Source organism: Rhyacophila brunnea, unplaced genomic scaffold (assembly GCF_057557595.1).
Source record: "Rhyacophila brunnea isolate RB1 unplaced genomic scaffold, BYU_Rbru_1.0 scaffold_24, whole genome shotgun sequence".
NCBI lineage: Eukaryota > Metazoa > Arthropoda > Insecta > Trichoptera > Rhyacophilidae > Rhyacophila > Rhyacophila brunnea.
Genome location: NW_028232904.1, coordinates 26,631,479 through 26,650,628, shown reverse-complemented (window position 1 = coordinate 26,650,628; position 19,150 = coordinate 26,631,479). Strand labels below are relative to the sequence as shown.

At 33.1% G+C, this 19,150-nt stretch overlaps 1 protein-coding gene across 1 annotated transcript; it reads right to left on the bottom strand.

The window, feature by feature from the left end:
* Positions 1-283: 283 nt before the first annotated feature.
* On the bottom strand, positions 284-18,838 carry LOC147069252 (uncharacterized). Its single transcript, XM_085951642.1, has 3 exons — positions 18,815-18,838; positions 731-946; positions 284-406 (listed from the first exon to the last, which is right to left on the bottom strand). The coding sequence occupies exons 1-3, from the start codon at positions 18,836-18,838 to the stop codon at positions 284-286; spliced, it is 363 nt and encodes a 120-aa protein (XP_085807768.1).
* Between the last annotated feature and the right edge of the window lie 312 nt (positions 18,839-19,150).

Genomic DNA, 19,150 nt, shown 5'->3' with positions numbered 1-19,150 from the left:
GAAATCATGAATTTTGCCAAAATCAGCTATGAAAATTGAATTAATATTCATTTTGATTCTAATAAAATTGGCGACCGTATAGTATACAGTCATCTCTTTCCGATAGATAACTTACGGCAAACTGTGCCACCGTGAAATATTCTACGTACAATTTACATGTAACCTATAAACTCATATGTGAAGACTAGAAAGAATGGCAGAGGACATTCTTGTAAATAATTATCTAAATGCATCCCCCACATACAGATGAGTTTCGCAGTTGACACCATCGTCCATGCAAGACCTAAGGGAGAGGTGACCTATCACAGAGATAATCATCAGTAACCATTATACAAACTGGAGTTTTTCCATCTGTGAAATCGTCTTGAACGTATTTTGCACCGGAAGCCTCTGCCTTTTCAGTCAACTCCCGGAAGCAACCGCACGTCCAAGGATTTCCCCGTAGATCCATAGTTAAATTAGAAAGATTTGTGGCGAACGTATCAGGTGGTAATGAGCTTAGAGAGTTGTATTGTAAATAATGTTTTTTTAGATTTGGGTAGTGAAATATGTTAATAGAAATTGTCTCAATAAGGTTGAAAGACAAATCAAGATATTCAATAAAAGGCAATTGACTAAATGCGAAAGTGTGTAAGCGATTATGGTTTAAAAATAACCTACGTAGTGTTTCCGGGAAAATAGTAGAATTGAGATAGATTATTTGGTTTCCAGAGAGGTCTATTTCATATACACTCGTCAGTCCAGAGAAAATTGTATCAGGCAATGTCCTAATATTGTTTTTCGATAAATACAGATGTTGCAAATTTGACTGCGATCGAAATATATTGGCAGACAAAGTTACTAGTTGATTGTGTGAAAGATATAAATGATATATGCGTGTGTTATTGTAAAAAACATTGTCAGATAAAATTGATAGTAAGTTGATTGTGTGAAAGATCTTAATCAACTAAATTAAATATTATTGGAGAAAATATTGTCAGGTAAAATTGATAGTTGATTGTTTACAATATAATCTATGCATTTCTGTATTATTTGAGAAAGTATTAATTATCAGATAAAGAGTACAAAAGATTGTTATTTAGATTAATGTATTCCAATTGAAAATTTGGATGAAAAAAACCGTCTGGTAAGTGTGTTATTTCATTTTGCGACAGATCTATAGTATGTAATCGAGTAGAACACAAAAATGCATATCTTGAAATAGATCGTAGTTTATTTCCATAAATATTCAATTCTATAATGTTAACGCACATTTCACTCTGAAATCCATCCACTCGAAAATACACTCTGATCTGATTTGCCAAACGCGCCAAACGCGCCAAAAGAAGTATAACTTCAAAAAAAACTGAACCACAATTTATTATCTCTCTCATTCACTGATAATACTTTTTACGCGCACACTATTTTTAGCTGATTATGAATAATTGTTAAATATTTTTATATCGATATGTAAAATTATAAAATACTTATATTCCTTTATAAATTGATTAAAACACACGGTTTAAAAGTACGCCTTGTTCATAAGGTAGTAATATTGTAATGAATGAATATCATTCTCTTAAATACTTATATGTACCTACTCTGTTATCACATTTATATATTTTATAAAAATACACTGATAAGCGAATGACAAACCGGTTTGTACAGTATGGTGAAAATGTAGGTATATGAACAAAAACATAATGTAAGATAGTACCTACTCTCCAACAAGAAGATTTAGGCAAAAGCCTGAAGGCGCTGCTGTCGAGTGTATAGTGTAGAGTATAGAATGCCATAGAGTAGGGGTTCCTAACATTTTTGTACTCTAGAGCACATTCTAAAATATCGGTAGGGTGGCGGGCACCACCTATTTTTAATCGACAAACTCCTTCCATAACTTCTCATTTTCCCATAATTTATTTTCTTATATTCATAATTTATTAATAAATAATAAACAAAAATGTTTCAAAATAATAAAACTATTATTCAAATTGCATACACACAGAGAAATGTATTTACAAAACGTAAACAAAGTAAACAAAAAACACAAATACAAAGAAAACATTTTATAAAAAAATAGAATATCAATATATAAGTGTGATCTTTGGCATTGCATATCATTGGCCAGTGCCTCATAATTAGGAGAGTATGACGATAATCCTGTTAGCAAACAATCATAAAGATGCTCATCGGTGAGTCGAGATCTATATCTTGATTTTATTAAGTTTGGTTAAAAATGGGAACTTTTCTCTGTCCACTGTATTCCAAAAGTCCTCTGATATTAAGGATTTAAGCAAAATATCATTCTTAAACTCCAAAATTTCTAACTCTAGTTCTTCTGTCTTACCATGAATAAAATCTGCAATACATGCGGCCATTTCCATTACATTTATTTGGCAAGTAAAAGGATTTATACAGAAGGAAACAATTGGCTCGATGTCTGTAAACTGCAAAAATCTCTCTTCAAATTGTTTTTTTAACACTTGAAGATGCTTAATAAATAATGACCCGTTTAATGCATTGTTACCTAGCATTTTATTCATATGTGGGAAATGCACGAGAGAATTGATCTGCAGATGTGATATCAACAAATCCAATTTAGCTTTAAATGACTTTACAGAGCTTATCATTTCAGCTATGTTTTTATCTTTCTCCTGCTACTCCAAATTTAAAGAATTCAATTTTTCCATGATGTCTGTAAGAAATCCCAAATCAATCAGCCAGCGAGAGTCAGCTAGTTCATCATAATTTTCCTTTTTATCGTTTATAAATGTTTTTATTTCTTCAATTAAACTCACAAATCTTGTAAGAACCTTTCCTTTAGTAAGCCAACGTACTTCAGTATGCAGAATAAGATCATGTTTTTTATCTTCAGTATCTTCTAACAGGGCCTTGAAAAGTCGGTGTTGCAAAGGAGCTGCTCGAAACTAATTGATTATTTTTGTAACTATTTTCATAACGTGTTCAAATGGCAATATTTTACAACACAGAGCTTCCTGGTGGACAATACAGTGGTAGGACATAAAGTTTGAAAATGATTCATCCTTCTTGCAGAGTGCAATAAATCCTTTGTTTTTACCTACCATTGCTGGTGCCCCATCGGTGGTTATCGCAGACAGCTTGTGCAAAGGCATATTTATTGACTTGGCGTATGTTTTGAATGTATTATAAATATCCTCACCCCTTGTCTGTCCTTTCATAGGTAATATTTGCAACATATCCTCTTTTACTGTGAAGTTACTAAATACCATTCTCACCATAACTGCTAACTGTGCGGTGTCTGATATATCTGTTGACTCGTCAAATTGTAGCGAGAACCAGTCACATATTTCCAAGGCAGTCTTTAACTGAGTTTGTATGTCTGTTGAAATTGCATGTATTCTTTTTGTGACGATGTTATTTGACAACTGTAAGTCTTGTATTGCTGAGACAATCTCACGTTCATTAGAAAATCCATCAAACAAACAATCGGCACCTCCAGTCAAAAATAGTTTTTTAAAAAACTCACCATCAATGAAAAGTTTCTTCATTTTTGCGAGCATGTGAGAAATTTTGAAAGAAGCAATGGTGGCCTTTTTAGAATTTTCCACATGTCTAGTGAAAACAGTGTGTTGTGCAGTTAGACTTGATTTTAGTTGACATATTTTTTTCTTTCTTACTTCAGATTTAAGTGGATAATTCACATCAAAAGCGGCATGAATTATCTGAAAGTGTCGTTCAACATTATGTTTTTTCGGCACTGCAATACTAGTACCACACAATAAACAGACGCATTTATTTTTCACATTAAAGAAACAATATGATTCCTCCCAGTCAGTGTTAAAATTATAGGTTCATTGTCTTTTACTCGGTCCACTCATTTTAGAACTATATAGAAGGAATATTAAAACTCATAATTCGTGTTTCGTCAGACGAAAATGTCTCCTAGCTAACTGCCGCGACCCGAACGGGGCAGCAATCGCAATCACAATGACAACAACGCGGTTCCAGTGGGTCTATTCTATACTTATCGAACACTAAATTGATAAATAGTATCAAACTTAGGGTAGGTTTGTATCAAAATATTAGCACTTATTGTAACAATTACACGAAGCCGGTTTTTATTGTTGCAATAAGTGCGATATTTTAACAGCAGCAAGATAGGTGCTGTTAAAATAAAGCACTTATTGCAACAATAAAAACCGGCTTCGTGTAATTGTTACAATAAGTGCTAATATTTTGATACAAACCTACCCTAAGTTTGATAATATTTTTCACTTTATCACTTTAGCGGTCGATAAGCATAGAATAGACCCACAGGCGGGGAATGCTATTTGCACATCACTCCTTGTACACACCGAAAACCCGAACTGAGCCGATGATCGCCGAAGCAATCGGGACGGTACGAGCACGTGACTACTGTCACGTGCTTTGGCGTCCATCGACTCCTCAGTTCGTGGCGTTCGTTCACTTGGGGTTTTTTGCGTGTGTCAGGCTAGCGTGAAAATTCTGTCTCTGTCGAATAGTGGCGGGCACATACGGGCGCCATGGTGCCCGCGGGCACGGGGTTGGGAACCCCTGCCGTAGAGTGTAGGCATGACATTTTGATTTTTGAATAGTTTTGCTTGTCGCATGATGAATCCTAGAAGCTTACTTGCACGTAGAGCTGTTATTGTAGAAGTCATATGCAAGTGAAAATATAATGAACAGTCTAAAATTATCCCCAGATCTTTCGCCTCAGATTGACGCATTAATGTAGTTTTTGATATAATTAGATTTAATCAGGGTAATCTTGACCTAGGAAAAGGAATACAGAATCATGTCTTGTCAGTATTAAATTTTAGTTGAAGTTATACTTATTTAGGCGCGTTTGGGAAATCAGATCAGAGTGTATTTTTGGTGTGTGACATGCAACACATAATTTATTTTTTCACAGAAAAAAAACGCACTCGATTGGATTCGAACCACCGATTGTTCGGTTATCAGCTGAACGCACTACCTTTAAGCCACATAATGATACTGCAATCGTGACGATTATACAGTATATTATTATAGTTTAGAATTGTTCCGTTGCCTAGACAGCAAATTTATTATACAGTATAATATTATAGTTTAGAATTGTTCCCTTGCCTAGATAGCGAATTTATTATTGTCGGCCATTTGCAATTCCTTGCGTAATAAAACTATTAAACGTCAGAGTGACATTTGGTACTTTGAAAATAAAAACAACGAGAAACCATTATATAATTTAGTAATATAAGTTAAAGTGTATAGAAATAAACCAACGGCGGTCCAATAAGCGGTCCTTTTTCTTGAGTGTGTAATTTAATAAGATAATCAAGAGCTAGTCGAAGAATCTAGGTTATAACAAGTTTTGTTTTTGTTTTGTTACGCCAAAGAAGTATAACTTCTAACGCGTGTACATAAGTACACGCACCGCTTTTTTATTCTTTATTGACCAACTTTCAAGTGAACAGCGATTTCGTTGCAATATATTATTGTCTGCAAAAAGTAAAAATTCAATTTCATCCATGGCATGATATGACATTCACAATATCATTGATAAATAAATATGAGGAATATACTTGGTCAAAGAATAAAATTGGTCCATGGGAAACACCTGAAAGAGTTTGAAATACTTCAGATGCACACCCAGCATTAGGGAATCCAATCCCGAGCCAAAATTCGGATCTCGGGATTTAGGGATTACAATTTGACAATCCAGCGATCCCGGGACTGGTCCCGGGATTGGCATTTTTTCCAATGTTAATATAAAATTTTTATATTTACAAATAACATTGATAAAATCGGTCAAAAATAAATCTAGTATAATTTATACTATTTAAGACATTTATTGTTAATATTGTATACGTTCAATCTTGGAAATACTTAAGTTTAATGGAGTAAAAAGTATTGTAATATAAATACTAATGTGAATCTAATATGAGATTGCTGTTTCTGATAGTAAAGACGTAGTTATTTGTTATTAAAAGTATTTTTTCTGTTATATTTTCCATAAAAATTGATAAAAAAATCAATCTCGAAAGTTTTGGGATTATGTTTATCGATCCCGGGATTCATAGGTATCAAAAATAGCTCGGGATTCCGGGATTGGAATCCCTACCCAGCATACTAGACATATTGACAACAATGCGAAAAATTTGATTAAAAAAAATACAAAATTTATAGACCCGCCTACTGCACTAAGTTTAGTTGAAAGAATATGATCAATTCTATCGGAAGCCCTTGACATATTATCGGACAGGGCGTTATGTATCTAATAATTAATATGGTGGCGTCATAAATATGATAAGGCTAATATAGGATGGGCGATACCTATCTAATAAATAATTTATAATTAACTATTTCTTTTATTCAACGAATAATTCACAAGATTTAAGAATATATCATTCTGATTAATGAACATATATTATTTTGAAAAAAACACTTTCTGATAGAGAGAGAATGATATATTCTTAAATCTTGTGAATTATTCGTTGAATAAAAGAAATAGTTAATTATAAATTATTAGCAAGTGCAAGTAGCTACATTTAAAAAATATTGGAGAAATTCCACGACGTCGGTTAGTAATCAAAAGTAATAGTAATATACCTACTTTGATTTAAGAAACAAAAATCGATTGCCAAAGTAGCTGATTTGGAAAGAACGCTGATGGGTAGGTATAGAAATTCACCAATAGTTAAAATTTGTTCGCTAATAGTATGTCACGCCGTAGCATAATGGCTTAATGCGACGAACTTAAAAAAGATTTTTTCTATTGGTTATTATATACTCTATCAGAAAGTGTTTTTTTCAAAATAATATATGTTTAATAAATAATTATTGATCAATATTTGCATTCCGATGGGTATAATTTACTATCAAGTCAGTTCAAGTAATCGAATGAAATTGTATTAAATCAATATTTTTTATTAATGTTGGTAAATACTTATACTTACGTATCTACCTGATAAAAGTTAGATTGGAAAAGCAGTGGCGGACTCGAAGATTTTAAAGATACATTAGGTTAGTGACAGGCGTGACCTGCGTGAGCGCCAAGTTGAAACTCCTACTTTGCGTTGAGTGCCAAGTTGACGCTTCCCGCTTAAGACTAGCCACCGCCATCTTTAGATTAATAAAGCCTGAGCATAACTTTTTCCACAAGCAACGAGTGGTCCACTTTTCAGCTGTCAAAATCAGATCCCAGATTTCTTGACATATTGATTCGCCCTTTCTCGTTTCAAATTGAATTATAAAAAATTCTCACATCAAATATATTAACTATTAGTGTTATTAATAAATAATATACATTCCTGTTATTCATCAGCTGCCAAAGTCAGACTAGTCCGTCACACAAAAACCAGTGGTAATAACGATTTCCAAAAAATATGTAGCATTGAGCTATGCATTACATTTGTAGAAGGTGTGTTAATGCTAGTGTATTATTTATCATGTAACTCATCTATCCAAATCATAGAACAATGACAGGCAATGAAAGGTCATCCATCGAGAACAACAGGAGGGGTAGAAAAAGTAGGACCAGTCGTTGTGAATGTATCGGCTTTGTACTTGAGTCGGCAATGGACTAGCTCAAAGATGGTGTAGTCTGGGGGTCAAGCTAATTAGGAGAACTCAGATTGAATGGTGGCAGCACCTAGTGGTAGCGCCCCACTATATACTTATCGAGTATCTCCAAGTCCACATTTAATTATATAAATTTATTGAACATACATAATTTTAATTTCTCACTTATGAGAAAATATATTACGAGTATAACCAATAGAAAAAATGTTTTTGAAAAAAGTAAGCCACCCGGCAGGAATCGAACCTGCATCTCTTGGGTTTACGCCCCGTCCGCGCATTATCCTCTATGCTACGAGGTGACATACTAATTGCGACAAATTTTAACTATTGGCTTTTTAATACCTGCTCATCAGCGCTCTTCCAAATCAAGCTACTTTGGCAATCGGTTTTTTTTTATTAAATCAAAGTAGGTACCTAATACTTCAATTACTAACCGACGTCACGGATTTCTCCAATATTTTGAATGGCACATTTTTTAATCTTATGAATTATTCGTTGAATTAAAGAAATAGTTGATTAAATATATATATTTTTTTTTATAAACTGATAAAAAGTTATAATAAAGTTTATAGTTCGTGTATATGTTTATATTAACTATGGCGATGTCTATAATCTATCTCTATACACTTAGGCCCGTTTCAGACGGGACACCGCTGTCGCGCTCGATATAATATAGGAGGCCTTTGTATTTGAATAAAGGGGCCTTTGTATTATGTTTATGAACGCCCCAGAGCTAACGAGAATATTCAGAGCCAATAAGAATATTTAGGAAATAATTATTATAATTGAGTCAGTTACTCTATATGAAGTTGACGTCATTGGATATGGCTGACTATGTGGAAAAACGGATATCGCGGAAATTATAATTGCTGTAAGTTATTTAATAATATCGCCGATCAATATGCTGACATGGATTATTCAATTTATATATATTTTTTTTACATATTGTGGAAATTACATATTATAAGTTTAAGACGTTCACAATATGACATGAAACATTATTATACAGAAGAAAGGTAATAAAAGGGATATAAAAGAAAATAAAAAAGAGAACATTATATAAATATACAAAAACAGTGAAAATACAATTATACATCTATAGAAGTTCAACGAAGTACACCGAGTTTGCTAAGGAGACCCTATTTTAATAATTTATAAAATAGCATCCACTCAAACTCACCGCCACGCAAGTGGAATATATCAATACCCGAAGCAGTTTGGTTGAACATAGTTATCGCCCTCCCAAATGGCATTACCAGTGGCAGGTTGGTTCTGCATCTTGGGAAAGTAAACAACTGATGCTCACTGTTTCTAAGATAGCTATGAGGGACACACAGGTCAACACTACCTAGAATGGCAGAGTTCTAATTTAAACCTCGTATAAGTCGAAAAAAATACGTAGTTAAATAAAGATCTCTTCTAAATTGCAGACTGCAGTATGTAAACATACCTAAGAGAAAGTGAGTTGGATAAAGCCATGGATAGTATCCATACAACCTCAAGTAAAGGTTTGTTTATAAAACAAAAATAATATGTAGGTTCAACTTTAAATCGCTTATTTATATCAAATCTAGTAATTTTGGTATTGTTTAATTTTTTTAATGAAACTTTAAATTCAAAAATGCCTGAACTTTAAGCAGTCTTAAAGAACGACCGGAAAAAACTTATTTCCGTTATAAAAAAATATACTGTAAAGAAACTGCCTAAAGTTTCTTAATAGCCTTTTAAAAGTGCAACACTTAGGATGTTCATTAAAGATGAAACCGACTTGAAAGATTAATTATTATTTAGCAAAATAGCTATTATATTTATTATTTTTAGGTAGATACTTAGTCTTGACGCTTATTAATATTGAAGAAAGGTAAAACCGCGAGTTACTGCTTTTTTCAGTTTCGTAATAAACTGTTTTAATTAATATGAAATTACTTTTTCATTGTACATAGTACTTTATTAAATCAAATTATATTTATACAATTTTGTTCAAAATTGAATCAACGTATTATTTATTACATTAATACTATCGACTGAAGGTTGATGAAATTTGAATTTAATTCTAACGGATTTAAGTTTTGCACTATTCCATTTGAGTCGTTTTTTGCAACCCGGGTTTCGCCTTTCGGCATCTACAGGCACTGTGTACACTCACCATATATTATAGGTATATGTATTTCATTAGTTAACTCCAATAATTCCCAGTACGTTACCATTGTTCCCAGAATGGACGATTTTACACCTTTTGGGTGTAGTATTTTTCTTGTTTATAATAATTACTAATGATCTATTATTAGGATTTGGCGATTTATTATACACTTATCGAGTGTATTATTGATAAAGTATGGGGTATTTTACAAACACTAATATTTTTTTATTGGATCCTTGACTTAATAGGTAGGTGATAAGTTTTTACCTACTTTATTGTTTTCATTTGTTATATAAGTTTTAATAGTGTTCGTTGTCAGTGTGCGTTTGCTTTTTGGTGAGTGTATACAGTGCCGAAGATGCGCAAAGGCGAAACCAGGGTCGCAAAAAATTACTCAAATGGAATAGTACAAAACTTAAATCTATTAGAATTTATACATTTTTGTTCAAAATTGAATCAACAACATATTTTACAACGTTTTTATTAGCTCGAATTCTTGTTTGTCCGGTGGTTTTTTGTCCAGTACAAATCTTGCAATCGATTTTTAACTAACTTTCCGACTAGCTAGACATTTTACACTTTTAGAATGTATCAGAACACGATGCCAATGCATTCTTTTAATACTTTTAGCCATCATTAAGCAACATTGAATTCATTTTCAATTAATTCTGTTTTGTATAGAAAGTTATTTCAGAAAAATCCGTAAAAAGTAAAAGACTATTATTGGTTGCTAATGTGGTGGTCCTAGCAACTAAATTATTAATATTAACGTGCGTTACTATGGAAATCAAAATAAAATGTCAAAATGACATTTCAGTATTCTATATTTGTTTGTTTTTTATTTACTTCATATCAAGTACAAGTTTGAGCATATTGAGCATATAATAATTCAACAGAAAATTTAAAAAACGTTGTATTTAAAAAGTTCTTTTTATCTTATAATTATTTTTATATAAAGCCTTCGACATGATAATTCTTAATCTTTTAGTTAATTCTATTTTGCATGGAAAGTTATTTCAGAAAAATCCGTAAAAAGTAAAAGACTATTATTAGTTGCTAAGGTGGTGGTCCCAGCAACTAAATTATTAATATTTACGTGGGTTGCTATGTAAATCGAAATGAAATGTCCAAATGACATTTCAGTATTCTATATTAATTTGTTTGTTTGTTTGTTTTTTATTTACTTCATATCAAGTACATGTTTGAGCATATTGAGCATAATAATTCAACAGAAAATTTAAAAACGTCGTGTAGTTATAAAAAGTTCTTTTTATCTTGTAATTATTTGTTAACTTTATTCGTATTCAGCGCTCGACATGTAAAATTTAACGAACCGGAGCGCACGATAATTGTACGAAAATATTACCTAACATTATTATCTAATTGTATATGTATTTAAAAAAATAAATGTGTTAGATTTTTTTATTATATGAAATATGTCGCTCAGACGTTCAAATTAATATTTCCACGAGACGGAGCGATAATTTTGGGGATGTTACGAACCGGAACGGCGCTCCGGTGCGTTCCGATCCATTTCGAGCCCTTGTATTTTAATATTATATATTTTAATGAAGAATGCTACATTATAAATGTGTGATTATACTTATATTAGTATTTATTAAAAAAAACAGTTGAATTAAAAACCGTATTATTCTCTATTGTTCTATTTTTAAAATGTTATAAATCCAAAACAATATTTTTTCAGTAAATAATTTAGTTCATCTTAGTTCCAAGTTCAAAACGAAGAAAAATTATATACAAAATAACGATCCTTAGTATTTAGAATGTTTGCAAAATTTTCAGTTGTGTTATGGGGTGAAATAATGTTACACAGAAATATATTTTGACAGCACCATTTTTGATTCCATCGGAAAACAAGCCATAATATAATATATGAATATCTTATCAATTATACGATATGCAGGCTTATTTTTATGCGTGATTTTGCATTCCACGTAGTCTTTAGAAGTAGGTACGACGAATCAAATTTAAAAAAAAAATAGAAACTCTAAAATCAAATTCTAATAATATATTCTAGTCTTGTTCTTGAATTAGATGACCCCACGATGCGATGCCCACTTCTTTTCTAAACTTCGCCGTAATTGCAAAGTTTTACAGTAATACCCAAGACAGTAAGGCGGGGAACTTAAAACTTTGTCACGGAACACTTTTTCATGACCGTATAACATAGCGTGAAAGTTTGTCGGAGCTTTTTATAGAATGAAAAAAGCTTGCCTTCTGATCGTATTATATTATAACTTTTTATGTTAACTAAACCTATTTGTATAGCTATGTTTAATAATTTATAATGGATCTAATGATTTATAAATTATCAATCAATATAATGCAATATAAAATTGCATAAATTAAAAATATGGACGTAGAATTTCATCAATTGTTAATGGCCGCCGGAAAGCACTTATCGTACCTGTTTTCCTCCACCCATCCCACTGACATTAAAGGGTCCGACCACTTTAAATTTAAAACTTACCATCAAGCATTAAGGGGGGAGGCATGCCAGCAGAGAACCTAACGGAAAATACGAAGCTTGCAATTTGAGATTTTTTTTGATTATTTACAATTTCAACTGTATTAATTAATAAATATGTATCTGAAAATAATAAAAAAATATTTACTTATATTTTTTTGTAATTCAAAGATAAACTTACAATTATAAAAAATGTAATAAAATGTGAATTCGTTGCAGGGTCACATCTTATTATTACATTATATTTTGTAGTCATATTTAGGTATAATTAAATTTTAGTTTATTAAGTTTAAAATTTTTCGTCATGTAGATTTTTGACTAATTCATCATTTTAATATTTTTTATATTTATTTTAAAAAGACATCGATTTTTATAAAAATATAAATGTGTATAACATCTACACGACGAAAAATTTAAAACTTAATAAACTAAATTTTAATAATAAATATGACCATAAAATATAATGTAAAACTATTTATTACATTTTACATTTTACTTTACTTATTACATTTTTTTACAATTGTAATTTAATCTTTGAACTAAAAAACAAAAAAATACTTTTAATGTTTTTAGATACATATTTATGAATTATTACAGTTTAAATTGTAAATTATCAAAAAAAAATCTCAAATTGTAAGCTTCGTATTTTTCCGCTAGGTTCTCTGCTGGCATGCCTCTTCCCATTAAGTTCTGTTTTTGAATTCTTAGTTTGATGATTACAAATACGTATGACTGAGAAAGTTTTGTATGCACTATTTAAAAATCTAAAAATCTATTATTATATTATATTAATATTACTTACTATATACACTCCGTAACTTTGTGGCATAACCTCAAGGATTCCGTCGCCGTGGCCGGCACTCTCTCACCCTGCAGCATGGTGAAAGGTGCGAAAGTTGGCGATGGACCGAGGAAAATGGCACTATTCCTATGTAATGGCCAAATTCTGGGCGTAACAGGGTAAAGTAAGTAAGTAAATAATATTACTTAGGTATGTATGTCGAGCTGGTGTCCAGGTTCAAATACTTGGCTGCCACGGTTGCCGACGATGGTGGTATTTCTAGTAAGCTTGGAATCCGCATGGGTATGGCGGGTCTGCATTCAGCCAACATGGAGTCGCATGGAGGACAAAGCTGTATTCTGTGAGGACTAAATGCCGTTTGTTCAACGCGTGCGTGCTACCTGTGCTCTTGTATGGCTGTGAGACATGGCATCTTACTAAGCTTCAAAGGTCTCGGCTTTTGAGCTTTGAGGATCAATCTCTCCGCAGAATCTTAGAGATATATTGGTACGACCGCGTTACGAACACCCGAGTTCGTGAGCAGACACAGCACCCTTAAGCAAGAGACTTAGACGTAATCACAAAGAAACGTTTTACGTGGCTGGGACATGTGTTACGGATGCCACCAAAAAATACGACAATTCGTACCCTTGTGACACAGTCTCAAGAGTTCCGTCGTCATGGCCGACCTACTCTCACCCTGCAGCGCTGCTACAAAAGCGATCTACGTGCTGCTGGCGTGGAATGGCGGAAGGCGCAAGAGTTGGCGATGGATCGAGGAAAGTGGCGCGAACTTATGCTTGCCCTATGCCCCGACGCTGGGTCGTGACAGGGTGAAATAAAAAGAGTCGTAGGTATGTAAATAAATTATATCCATTAAAAAATCAAAAAATAAGGCCTCGCACTGATTCTAAAAGGTTTGGAATCACTCTACTAAGCTGACATTATGAGATACGAGATTTTTATACAGGACAAAATATGACAAAACTTTGCTAACTTTTGATCACGCCCTTTTATAAAAGTGATGTACACTTTCTGTAGAAAAGTTTGATGAAATTTATAGGAATTTAACCTAAGTGCAATATTCGCCCACTTTCTGAGCGTCCGACGCTTTCTGATTTACATATAGAGGGAAGTTATAAAAAGTAGACACTAGATATATATATATATATATATATATATATATAATATAGAAAAATGAACAGCCAGGGATGGCAAACTTTTTTCTACAAGTGTGTCAAATTATATCTTTTTTTTTAAATATTGTATTTGTGGAACACGCAAGGTGGGTGACAAACTTTCATTCATCTCATTCTCTTACACGACTAATAAAATTGTATCTGGACGACTGCTTATTTTTATTGTATTTATTTTTTAAAACGTTTTTATTAGCTTATATTCTTATTTATCCGGTGGTTGCTTATTCAGTACAAATCTTGCAATCGATTTTTTACTAACTTTCCGACTAACTAGACATTTGAAACTTTTAGACTATATCAGAACACGATGCCAATGCCTTCCTTTAATACTTTTAGCAATCTTTAAGTAGAATTGAATTTATTTTCAGTTAATTCTGTTTTGTATGAAAAGTAATCCAATCCACTCTTATTGGTTGCTAAGTGGGTGGTCCTAGCAACTAAATTATTAATATATACGTGCGATACTATGGAAATCAAAATGACATTTCAGTATTATATTGTCTATTCTATGCTTATCGACCGCTAAAGTGATAAAGTGATAAATATTATCAAACTTAGGGTAGGTTTGTATCAAAATATTAGCACTTATTGTAACAATTACACGAAGCTGGTTTTTATTGTTGCAATAAGTGCGATATTTTAACAGCAGCAAGATATGTGCTGTTAAAATATCGCACTTATTGCAACAATAAAAACAAGCTTCGTGTAATTGTTACAATAAGTGCTAATATTTTGATACAAACCTACCCTAAGTTTGATACTATTTATTAATTTAGTGTTCAATAAGTATAGAATAGACCCACAGGTCAGCGAAAAATAGACGCCATAGCTTTCTTATTTTATACATAGGTGTCACCGTGAAATAGGGGGTATTTAATTACATTAATTATTTTAATACTCCGTCATCATCATAACGCCCACGGTGGCCGCGCGGCTTAAGTGTTAGACTATCACACCGTGGGTTCCAGGTTCAAATCCTGGGTCTGGCAAGTACACATATTGTTTTTCAATTTGTGTTGTGAGTCAGGGTATGGGCCTAATAGGTTGAGCAAGTGGCTGACATCCATTTCTCGTAAAAAACAAAATCTGTTAATACAAACCTCTACTCTGTGATCCTCTCTATGATCCTATTAGGATCGGACATGGTCGGAAAAAAATCATCATTATGTTATTACATATTAATTTACAATCATTGCTTTATTTATTTGTATAATGATAATAAATATCTCTATAAGATTGTAGCGGGCTTGGATAAGTATATGCTCGGAATATCAGTCCTATGCGACATTTCTTTTACCATGGGAAAAACTCGGCCATAAATCTCAGTTCTCAGTTCCCAATGAATACAACAAAATATTCATCAGAATCACCACCGCCTTGCGCTACAAAGAATTTTCCAGGGTTTTTGCAAGGCGGTTTCATAGGCCTTGGCCGAATTCAAATTAGCAATACCCGATGCGGGTAGAAGAATAGTTTTCAAAGGCAATGTCTCTCAGCCGGCACAATTTTCATTTGACTAGCATCAAGTAGAGTAGTTTGCGTGCCAAAGTCCTTAAGAAATCTCGATAGTAAATGCGAGGTATCCATAAAGGCATCTAGAAAAAAAAAACGGGCTTAAATAGATAAAATAAATTAAATAGTGCATTTAATCAAGTAATTAAGTAAGTATATTATGACAATGATAAAAATATTGGACATGTATCTTGACATGTTAACAATGTGGGGATGGTCCCTACAAACCCTTAAGGTAGAGAGCCGCCACTCGACATGACCATCAGTGGAATGAAACAAGGTGATGAAATGTGTAGTCTGTGAAAATAATATTTATAAATTCAATGTAGTACATAATATCGTAAAGTATATGCTTAAAACAATTTGTTCAATCTATCTACCTACCTACCCGTATCACTGTTCAATTGTATTTCGACAATTAATTGTAAAACAAAACATTTGTCATTATGACCTTGGGCAACTAATACATCACATCAATATACCATGACCATGTGAATATAAGTGAAATCAGGCAGTGGCGCACCCAGGGAGGGGGCAAGGGGCCCTATCACCCCCCAAACATGAAAATTATCAGAATGATTTTAAACATTGAAATTGAAACCCAATAAACTATACCTTTGGGCTTAGACAAATAAAGACACGGCAAAAAAATGATTTGTAATTCTCCAGCACCCTTTTTAGAAAAATTTCTAACACGAAAATTTCGAAACACTAATGTCGGGTTTTTTTAGAAACTCAATACCTAATGGAACTGTCAAAAAATTCTCGATGTCCACCCGAATTCCGGAGTGGTGATGGTAATAGCTGGGGAGGGCTGACAGAGCTCTAGCCTGGGGGCCCAGGCTGTGAGGGGCCCAGCGTGTCGGGTTGACCAGATTATTGAGATAAACATATATCACAAATTAGCTTTAATAGTAAAAAAAGTTGCCTGCGGCGCTATAATCCTTCATGACCATGAAAATATTTTCAATTATATAACTGTGCAAAATTTTTTTGATTATTATGTGTCGATACATGCTCCATTATTAAAGTAGATGTATTAAAAATCGCCAATAATTCACTGTATAAGTACCCTTAATTTGAAATGAATTAAAACCCAATTTGAAAAACGTTAATGTAGTGTTTCACACTGCCTTTAATCTTAGCGGTAGGTAGGAGGGCGCCAAATATCCTAGCCTGAGGGCACGTTTCAGAATGTGGGGACCATGGTGTAGATACACCGAGTACAATGGGCAAAAAACTGATAAACGAGAAATTAGACTGTGAAGAAGAAAAAGAGCATATGGGACTAATTTACATTCTATTCTTTAGGCTCCCCCCAATATTAATTCCTGAGTGCGCCACTGAAGTCAAGAGAAAGCTACCAGCAAAACGATAACCTATTTTTAATATTCACAAATATCGATACTTGAGGTAGTCAGTGTTGCTAACCGTAGTTGACAAAAATATATCAAGCAGGTTTTAAAAAATTAGCTAGTTTCAAAGACATAATAATATTATCTAATAATAAACATCTTGTAGGTAATATTATCAAAAAACAAATGCGGCGATATGCTATTTCCTGTTTCAATATATGATCATAACATTTTTTTTTATATACAACGAATAAGACATAAGATTTGAGAATGTAACATTCTATTTATTGAACATACATAATTTGAAAACATCTCATACATATTATACACACTAGAAAAAATCATTTTTGTAGAAAAAACACCCGTCGGGACTTGAACCTGTATCTACTGGATTCTTGTCAATATGCTTTTCAAAGAAAAGAAAAGAAGAAAACCTTCTCGCATCTGATCTATATCGTATCTCATATATCTTTTTTTTTATTTTTTGTGGACTGGCTACATTCTGCATAACTACGTTCAATTAAGGCTATACTTCAGTTGAGGCATGGTCTAAAAAGATCGTGGCTAGGCGGTGCGCGGATTGTGCAAATGAGACGTGCCGAACAAAACATAATTTGTCATAAAAATTCAAAATGCGTCCATTTAATGTTATGTTTATTGTTATATTACTAATAATACTAGTATATTCATTGACATGTTTTCTTTTTCAAGTACATACGCAAAGTTTTTTAATCATCTTTACACGATTTTAGAATATATTCATCCGACGCCATGACAAAACAAATCGACGTGCGCACACCTCCCTGTCGCTCTCCGATTGCCAGCGTGTCCGAAATTTCGTCGCACCTATAGTTGAAAATTATTTGCCGTTTCACTAAAGTACGCTCTTAAGTTCACTGTATCTTACTAAATTACGCCGATTTAATCTAGTAGTAAAGTTGTTATATGAAATGCTTATCGAATTGCGTCATAATGTTGGCTATCGGCTCATTACGTGCGTCCAACGCAACTATTGCGTTGACCATTACCTGGCCATTAATATAATTAGCATGTTATTTCAATGTGGTAATTAATTGGTAATTAACAGGTCCGCGGTGAACGCATAAGGTAGGTATCGTATTTATTTCCAGTGTGTATATGCATGAGAAGTTATAAAATTTTGTATTTTCAATGTATGATCTGTACATATCTGTTTATTTAATTTAATCTGTGCCCAAATCCTTGTGTACCTATTTTACCCAGACATTCATTGATACTGATTATTTAAAAACTAATAAGGACATTGCATTGATTACTGGGTACTTTTAACATGCAACATGTTCTACTCATGATCGTCGACGCAAAAGCGTTACGAAAAATAGTCGTAGAATAACTATATATAAACCGCGCAGCCCGCCCGCGGCCCGCGCCCCTCCCCGATTACTTACGCGCGCCGATTATTTTCATTTTACGTTCACTAGCCAACATAGACTAATATACTTTTGTAGCCTACATTCTGTGCGACGTATCGTTCGTCTGTTATTATTACTTCTTTAGTTTTATTATTGTGATTACATAATTTTCAGAAAAGTAAAATTGTTTGAATCCTTTGGATATGGTTACTTTGACAAATAAATTTTCTTTCGAATTTGGACAATCAGCATTCAGAGAATCAGTAGGCAAAGCATGTTCCATGTTTAATAATTTTAGCCGTCAAGGTTTAATTTTTAAGCGATACAACTCGGCGCAATGTCTCATAAATGGCCTGCTGGTAGACTAACCACCAAACGTGTTCGACACGCAGTGATCTCCTCTTACCTCCGTGCGTACCGTATCACGCATTATTACCCGCTTCACCTCTCATATCTTGACAGTACAAAATCTACACGGGCTGCGTGTGGTTAGCTCACCTATTGGTCGCCTTGTTGCACCGGCAAGTCGTCGTTAAGAGCGGACTGTCTAACAGTCGAAAAAAAATATAGTAATTTGGGAGCTAAGCCAGGAGTCCTCGATAATTCTCGAGTTTTCATTATAATATATTAGTTGGAAAAAATAAATAAGCTACGCTCGAAATGGAAAATTTTACGAACCGGAGCGATAAATAATTTTCAGTAAATATTAACATAGGTAGGTTTCTAATTTTATGTATATTTT

Bases quoted from the DNA above. Each gene is read 5' to 3' on its own strand.
- LOC147069252 (XM_085951642.1), bottom strand. From the start codon at position 18,838: ATGCGTGATACGGTACGCACGGAG. The intron at 947-18,814 runs GTAAGAGGAGAT...TATTTAATTTAG, and splicing joins GTGATACGGTACGCACGGAG to TTGATTAAGATCTTTCACAC. The intron at 407-730 runs GTATATGAAATA...TGCTTCCGGGAG, and splicing joins TTTTCTCTGGACTGACGAGT to TTGACTGAAAAGGCAGAGGC.